Source organism: Sander lucioperca, chromosome 9, assembly GCF_008315115.2.
Source record: "Sander lucioperca isolate FBNREF2018 chromosome 9, SLUC_FBN_1.2, whole genome shotgun sequence".
In the NCBI taxonomy this organism is placed as follows: domain Eukaryota; kingdom Metazoa; phylum Chordata; class Actinopteri; order Perciformes; family Percidae; genus Sander; species Sander lucioperca.
In genome coordinates this window covers 32162003-32171160 of record NC_050181.1, presented here as the reverse complement: position 1 = coordinate 32171160, position 9158 = coordinate 32162003, and the positions used below count along the sequence as shown (strand labels likewise).

At 42.0% G+C, this 9158-nt stretch overlaps 1 protein-coding gene across 1 annotated transcript in view; it reads right to left on the bottom strand.

Annotated features, from left to right (window-relative positions):
• Positions 1-2388: 2388 nt before the first annotated feature.
• phb2a (prohibitin 2a) overlaps positions 2389-9158 on the bottom strand; it is a 28792-nt gene continuing 22022 nt past the window's right edge. The window contains exons 8-10 of the mRNA XM_031319826.2: positions 7226-7303; positions 3022-3098; positions 2389-2896 (exon numbers count right to left, since the gene is read on the bottom strand). Of these exons, the coding sequence (XP_031175686.1) occupies positions 2878-2896; positions 3022-3098; positions 7226-7303 (174 nt within the window). The 3' untranslated portion in view covers positions 2389-2877. The remainder of the gene's footprint in view (positions 2897-3021; positions 3099-7225; positions 7304-9158) is intronic.

The window sequence follows — 9158 nt, the reverse complement described above, 5'->3', positions numbered from 1 at the left end:
AATCAGGACTTTTAGCGTGTATAGAGCCAGCATATTTCCACCAGACTCCATGTAAATAATCAGTACTTTTAGCGTGTATAGAGCCAGCATATTTCCACCAGACTCCATGTAAATAATCAGGACTTTTAGCGTGTATAGAGCCAGCATATTTCCACCAGACTCCATGTAAATAAGCAGGACTTTTAGCGTGTATAGAGCCAGCATATTTCCACCAGACTCCATGTAAATAATCAGGACTTTTAGCGTGTATAGAGCCAGCATATTTCCACCAGACTCCATGTAAATAATCAGTACTTTTAGCGTGTATAGAGCCAGCATATTTCCACCAGACTCCATGTAAATAATCAGGACTTTTAGCGTGTATAGAGCCAGCATATTTCCACCAGACTCCATGTAAATAATCAGTACTTTTAGCGTGTATAGAGCCATCATATCTCCACCAGACTCCATGTAAATAATCAGGACTTTTAGCGTGTATAGAGCCATCATATCTCCACATGTAAATGGGTGAATTAAGGGTTTATTTTACACGTGTCGAACTCAAGGCCCACGGGCCAGATCAATGTTTGCGAGTGGCCAGAGTTGGCCCGCGGGCCTTGAGTTTGACATGTGAAATAAACCCTTAATTCCTCCATTCATATGTTGAAATATGCTGGCTCTATACACCATAAAAGTACTGATTATTTACATGGAGTCTGGTGGGTTTGGTGATAGTGATTAATGACATTTATTTAGGTACACAATACATTTTGCCTGCCTAGTTTTTGTTGCTTTTTCCGACATTCTTGGTGGGTTTTTTTTAAGCTATTGCCAACATTTTTGGGGCTTTTTTCAATGTTTTAGGCTTTTTCTTTTCAAAAAAATTTATGCTACTTTTGATGTTTTTGTCTGACATTTCTGGGGCTATGTTTCGGTCAATTATTTCCCATATTTTCGTCCCTTTTTCCGACATTCTTGGCATATTTGACTTTGTTAATGAAATCTAAGCATGTCAATACATGCCTGGCTTTTTCCGGTGTGGCCCGTAGTGAAATGTTGAAAAAAAATTTACAAAAAAAACAACAGAAACAACAAAAACACAGAATAAAAATACACAAAAAACCTCGAAAAAGGCGACAGAAATGTCGGAAAAATTGTCCGAAAAAAAACTTTAAAAAAGGCGACAAAAACACAGAAAAAAGCAAGAAAAACAGACACTTAAGACACTTTTTTTTCCAACTTTTTTGTTGCATTTTGTCGAGATCTATAAACAATCTGACAGGAAACAGGAACTGTGAAATATGAAGTCTACTTGTTGGAGGGTTAAAGAACACAACAGGACGTCACACAAACATTTTGTGCACTTTTTGGGCATTTTTGTCATTTTATTTGATGGTTTTTTGACGCTTTTCCCGACCTCTGTCACTTAATTTACAACATGACATTCGAGTAAACATACACGCCGTGTGGCGTGTTATCTGTACACATTTTGAGCTATCCACGTGTATGTCTACGCCGTATACAGCGGACGGCAGTCTGCAACGTTACAGCGTAGCGTGTTATCGAGACGCTACGGTTGGGTTGGAAAGGAAACGCCACACGCGGTGAAAGTCCTGCGTTTGACCCATCCTCCACCCCGACCAACCTCCCTTTTCATACCACTCGCTACGGCGTAAATTCACACGCAATCGCAAGGTAATGCAAGTCAATGGAGGCCAAACGGCGTTGACAAACACGCTAAAAAGCGAGTATGCGTCTTGATAACACGCCAATATCGGCATAGAAATTGGCGTGTCATACATACGCCACTTCATGAGATCAGTCTGTAATTTCAGAAATAAAGCCATATAGGGCTGCAACTAACGATTATTTTCATAGTCGATTAATCTGTCGATTATTTTCTCGATTAATCGATTAGTTGTTTGATCTCTAAAAATGTCAAAACATGGTGAAAAATGTGGATCAGTGTTTCCCAAAACCTAAGAGGACGTCATCAAATGTCTTGTGTTGTCCAAAACTCAAAAGATCTTCAGTTTACTGTCACAGAGGAGAGAAGAAACTAGAAGATATTCACATTTAACAAGCTGGAATCAGAGAAATCTGATTTTTTTTAATAAAAAAAAGACTCAAACGATTAATCGATTATCAAAATAGTTGGCGATTAATTTAATAGTTGACAACTAATCGATTAATCGTTGCACCTCTAAAGCCATACACAACGCTAAGGAAACAATGAGAAGAACTCTGGTATTATAACCTTTGTATTCTCACAATATTAGTACTTTTTACACTCAAACACGTCTACTTTATTTTGCCAGTCTCATATTTCTTTGTTGGATGAAGTGATGCTATAAAAACGACTCCTCTGGTGTTGGTAAAAGTAATTTGTTCACATGAAACCGGTGCTTTAGTTTTCAAACTCTTTATTTCAAGTCCTCTTTAATGTTCTGCATGTGATGCATTTAATGGAAGTCAGGGCAGAAACCAAAATGATTTCTTGCCCGAGTGTCGACACGTATACGTACATAATCTTTCCAGGGTTGAAAAGGCTTTTTATTCACAAATCTTTCTGACTGAAAAAAGCAAAAAAAGACGGTACACTACAGATGATTGTATATTTATATAAAATAAAAAAAAATAAAGAAAGAAGCAGGAGAAAGGTCAAGACTTTAGCCGACACCAGAGGAACCTTTCAAAATAAAATCCCCTGGCGGTGAGACAGCTGGAGCAGCCGCTGGGCGCCAGTCAACGCGCGGTAAAGTCAGTTTTTGCGGCGCGTTTACGGATAAACCTGATGGGGAGTCGCCAGCAGACGGGGGGAGGACGGGGGAGAAATGAGAGAACTACGAAGAGGTTTTCTTCCTGTAGACGAGGACCAGGTGGAATGATGGAGTCCTCTTACTTCCCCAGCAACAAACTGCAAGGATTGAGAGAGATTGAAAGTTAGGACAGTGGGATTACAACGCTGGAACAGTCAGGAGGGAGGGAGGGAGGGAGGTTGAGGAACTCGTCAGACGCTAGAGAAACGTCGGGGAGACTCACTGTAAGTTGTCGCTGGCCTGCACGTTGAGCACCAGGCTGTCGGCGTTCAGGTAGATCTTGTTCTGGGACTGGGACATCTGCAGGACACACACACACACACACACACACACACACACACACACACACACACACACACACGGACATGAAGACACACACACCGATACAGAGACACACATACACACACGGAGACGGACACACACAGGGACACACACACAGACACACACATACGCACGGAGACACACACACATGAAGACACACACACAGATACAGAGAGACACACACAGATACAGAGAGACACACACACATACACACACACAGATACAGAGAGAGACACACACACGATACAGAGACACACACACACACACACACACACACACACACACACACAAATACAGAGACACATACACACACACACAGAGACACACACACACAAATAGAGACACATACACACACACACAGATACAGAGAGAGGGAGACACACACACACACACACAGAGATACAGAGACACACACACACACACACACACACACACACACACACACACACACACACAGAGAGAGAGAAACAGTGTGAGCGTATAGAGAAAACACAGGTGGAAAGTTCCTGTGAACAATGGGAACATTGTGCCCGCAGCAACACTGAGCCGATTCACAGCGCAGCGAGCGCCGCTGAGGCCCGCTCGCCGGCCGTACAGGAAACGCGCGCCACCGCCGCATGACGTGACCGTAACCTACACACGCTCTGCTGTGAGGTCACACCGTGAGGCGACGACCCCGTTAACTAACCCATTCATCTGGGGCTCATTGTGAAACCAACTTTACTTCTCTTCACTCACTTTCAGCTGGCTCTTCGTAGTATTACGTTCAGCTGGCTCTTTGTAGTATTACCTATTTAAAGCTAATGTACTTGCACTTACTACTTCAAGGTTGAACGCACTTAACTGTAAGTCTCTCTGGATAAAAGCGTCAGCTAAATGACATGTCATGTAATGTTTGAAGACAGTTTTGGGTCATCAAACCTTCATCATGTAGGCTACAATATTCCCATTTAACAAAGCTGCAATCAAACAATTTTGACTTTGTTCCATAAAAAAAATGGCCTCTCTATATGTGATATAAATAAACTGTTGTCTCGGTGTATGAAGAGAGCTCTTCTCTCTTAGATGTCATGGTCTCGTGGCGCCCCCTGGTGGACCCACTGGGATCTGGACCCTCTGATGTTTCAGGCCTTCGTCACAGCAGACTGTTCAACCTTCTGGTTGTCCTGGGGTCAAATTTGACCCGTTTCGTGGACGGGTTAGCTCAGCTGGTAGAGCAGGCGCGCATATATAGAGGTCTACTCCTCGACTCTGACCTGCAGCCCTTTGCTGCATGTCATTCCCCCCTCTCTCTCTCTCTCTCCCCTTTCATGTCTTCATCTGTCCTGTGAAAAAAAGGCCTTAAAATGCCCCCCAAAAAAAAGAAAGTTTGAGAGTTATGCTTTAAGTTTGTACTTTTGTTTCTCTGTCAGCGTGCTGCGTCCATAACGTACGAGGTTTTGGGACTGAATAATTCCCCCCCTGGGGACAATATAGCGTCTAGAGAAGGGGTCTGATAGGTTTGGTATTTCGGCATGCAGGTGTTTGAATGTATCTCATCTATTCTAGGGATCTTCCATATATAAGGATTAGTGTTCAAGGTGACGTTATCTCACGGAAACAAACAGACTGGAATGTGTGAATCTAGCAGCATCTGGAAGCATCTTCCATAAAAAGGAAGAGTTTTGAAAGTAACTGTCCCACAAAAATAGATGGACTGGACTGTGTGAGGACCAAAAAGAGTATGAAAAGGATTAGGGTTGGGTACCGAAACCTGGTTCCACTGTGGAACCGGTTCCTACACAACCGGTAGGAATCGGACCGGATTAGAACGCAAATTTCGGTTCCTCGTTTCGGTTCCACTTAATGCGTCGCTCTGAAACAGACGTAAAAATATCACACTTTCTCTGTCATCTACCGTTAGCTAGCTACCGTAGATGTAGACTACTTTTAAAATGCCATATCTTCCCTCTGGGCTCACCAAAACGGACGTAAAAGCATATTAACCATTCACTGCACGTGTTCGCTAAGTGACTTAGGGTTACTTATATATTTAAGTACTTTAAAATGTTAATATATTGTTAAATTTAAATACTTTTCAATTTAAAGCTGCATTTAATCTGAAATCTGTTACAGTCTCCACCGTCATTTCCAGTTATCACTCCGATAACGGCGGTCTCCAACCTCTCTTTATCTGACGGCTACTTTAAATAAAAACTAAAGTGGCCAAGAGCTACTTGCATCACATCACTTACATTTATATACATAACTCACATAAGCTGAATGAAGCAAGTGTTTGGACACGTATGAAATTGCAAAAGCGAAAGCTTATAAAAAATCTTCACTTCACAATCACACGTTAAGGTTCATGACTATTTTACACTTTTTATGGGCCACGTAGTTATAGCTACATAATTTTTTTTTTAATAAAAATATAGACTATAAAGTTCACGCCAAGACCGATTCATCACGCTGCAGTACGGAGTTTATATAAGGTGATACTCTGACGTCCCGGGCCCATGAAGGCATCACGGAGCTGCATCACACAAGGCCTAAAGTGGTAGGTTTTAACGTTGCAGACCACTGTTTTTTGCAAGTAGTTTGAAGTGTAAACTCGTATTTTTGTACACCTAAGCTGAATGAAGCTACTGTTTGGACACGTTCGAAACTGCAAAAGTGAAAAATCTTCACTTCACGTTAAGGTCCATGACTATTTTACACTTTTTATGGGCCACGTAGTTATAGCTACATCGCTGAAAATATTCCAATCAGGGTCCAAGAAAACATGACCACGCTACACGTCTCTGGCCCACAAAGTTAGCGCCCTCACTTTTAATATCGTGGTCATTTTGGGTCTCAGTTTGTCAACCTATTGGTGAGCTTCTGGAAAGCTGCTCGCCAGCTAACGGTAGCTCGCGAGCTACTTCTTGGAGACCTCTGGTCTCGAGTAGAACGTCTTCTAGCCTCGGTCCATGTGTAACATTTAGGGCTGGGTACCGTGACTTTGATACGTGTAACGTTAAGACAGCCAATCAGAGACATTATTAGATCTTGGTAGAAGCATGCTGCGTGCTGATTGGCTCCCTGACCAGACTGATCTCATGAAGTGGCGTATGTATGACATGCCAATCCGTATGCCATTATTGCGTGTTATCAAGACGCATAATCGCTTTTTAGCGTGTTTATCAACGCCATTTGGCCTCCATTGACCTACATTACATGTGAATTATCATGTATACACGATCATATACATCATATCATTAGATCATGTATCATATCATTATACATGTGTAATTAACATGTTTATGTCCGCTGTATACAGCGTAGACATACATGTGGAGAGCTCAAAATGCGTACAGATAACACGCGGAAAGTGGCGTGTATGTTTACGCAAAGTTTTTTATGCTTATTCATGCTTAATTACTCATTTCCAAGAAACTTATGGGCACATTTCTGGTAAACACACAATATTTAAAGTGGTGCTTTTGCAGGATTAATTGTGGAGAAAGTCAATTTTACAGATGGTAATTAACTACATTTATATTGTGCTTTTCTAGTCTTAACCACCTCTCAAAGAGCACAGCTCTGTCGATTACATCAACTAATCGACAAAATCATATAAGTGTTAGTCGACTAAGAATTTCTTTAGTCGAGGACAGCCCTACTTTAAAGGCAACTCGATAGGTGCCTAAAAAGTAGTAACATTTCTCCAAACACACAAAACTTTACTTTCAGTTTAGACGGAGAACGGAATATTTAAATCCATCTATCTACTATACTCATATTGCACTATTCCTTCCCTCTCTTCAATTGTTATTGTACATTTCTTGTATATTTGTAAATTCTATTGTATTGTTATACTGTACACTTAACATATGCATTCCTTACTATCCTTTCTGTTTTTATTCTTTATGTGTTAAGTGAGTGTAGTACTTTGAGAGCAGAGATTAACCAGAGTCAAACTTTAAGTTTGTTTAAATGCAAACCTGGCCAATAAAGCAGATTGTGATTGAGATTGGGAGCAGGAGTCTGAGTTCAGAAGAGGGCTGTAGCTCGAGGAAGTTGTTTCTGACGTCGGGCTGAAAGCGGAACGGAGAGAAGGTCTTGTTATAAAAAAGGCTTTTTACCGTCTTGGCGATGGTCTGCGCCGCCCGGATCTTCCTCAGCTTCAGGTAGCCTGGGTTCTTCGTCACGGCCTCGCCCAGCTGGCACACACACACACACACACACATACATACACAGAGAGACACACACACACACACACACACACACACACACACGTTAGCGTCTTCACAGGAGGACAGTGGTTACAGGTTTGCAGACTTATTAGAAAAGAAGGCTTTGTAGCGATGATTCTCTGTCTGGAAGTCCCATGCCATGTTTATTTATCTGTCTCTCTCTCTCTCTGTGTACGTGTGTGTGTGTGTGTGTGTGTGTGTGTGTGTGTGTGTATATATATATACACACCTGCAAACTCAGAAGGGCTGAAAAAGGTGACACATCTCAATTCCCTCTAACGTCCGTTTTCGGAGCATCAGAGAGAAGCGTAGGCATTTAAGTGGCACCTAAATAAGGCAGCGAAATCCGTATTGCTATTCAGTCCGGTAGAGAACGGTCGTTAAGGCCGAAAAGCGACTAGTTTGCAGGTATGTATAAAAACAATATTTACCTCGTCACTAAAGGAGGGACGAGTTCTACGAGGCCGGTGTGCCTCATGTGCACGGAGTCTGTTGCGATTGTCAAAAGTGGAAATATTAAAACGCCACTATATGAAATTAGACAGACACTTGGGAGGAAAATTAGCCACAGTAGTCTGAGGACGGGCTCTGTCGGCGTTATGGACGGTAATTCCGTTTTGGGATGGGCCACTTAGTGGCATTACACGTTTATAAAATATTCATTCATTCGTTACACAATAAAGAAAAGAAGTGAGCCGTCAATCATCATCCCAGAAACCAAACAAACATCCTGAGGGTTAGAGCAGCGGGCGTGTCGCTGCTCGGATTAATTCCTCTCACGCACACACACACACACACACACACACACACACGGCTGAAGTGTTTGTTTAAGAGGCTTCTGCTTCTCGAGACGAGGCCGAGCGAGTTCACGTCAGAACAGGAATCTGTCCGAGGTGATCTGAGGTGAGTTATAAAAACACAGCCGGGGATCTTTCTCCTCCCTTCACTGGAGCGGGATTTTCCCTCGCTTTGTACAAGACATCGGTGTGCGTGTTTGGCGCGGTGTTTAGGCTCCCTTCCTCAAGAAAATGTGAAGTTTTTTTTAAATAAAAGAAGTAATTTTCTCGTACATTTGTGTGTCTTTTTGTGGGTTTGTGTGTCTTGTACTTGTGTCGTGTCTCTGAGGTAGTTTTGCGTCTTTTTCACATTATTTTGTAGCATTATCATCACCGTATCTGTCTCCAACTTCTCTTTATCTGAAGTGGCCAAGAGCTACTTGCATCACATCACTTACATTTATATACATAACTCACATAAGCTGAATGAAGCAAGTGTTTGGACACGTATGAAATTGCAAAAGCGAAAGCTTATAAAAAAATCTTCACTTCACGTTAAGGTTCATGACTATTTTACACTTTTTATGGGCCACGTAGTTATAGCTACATCATTTTTTTTTAAATAAAAATATAGACTATAAAGTTCACGCCAAGACCGATTCATCACGCTGCAGTACGGAGTTTATATAAGGTGACACTCTGACGTCCCGGGCCCATGAAGGCATCACGGAGATGCATCACACAAGGCCTAAAGTGGCAGGTTTTAACGTTGCAGACCACTGTTTTTTGCAAGTAGTTTGAAGTGTAAACTCGTATTTTTGTACACCTTTGGTGTAAACTCGTCTTAAAACAAACGCCCCCAAAAGGCACCTCAGCGCCCCCTCGGGGGGGCTGTACCACCCCCGTTGAGAAACACTGCATTATCCCAAATGTTTCCAACTATGTTCAAAAACAAGAGAAATCTGTCATTGTATTCAGGGTAACGCTCCGTTACATCCAGTTGAAGGATTTAATCAATCACCTGAGAAAAGTCCTGTGGTTAGTTT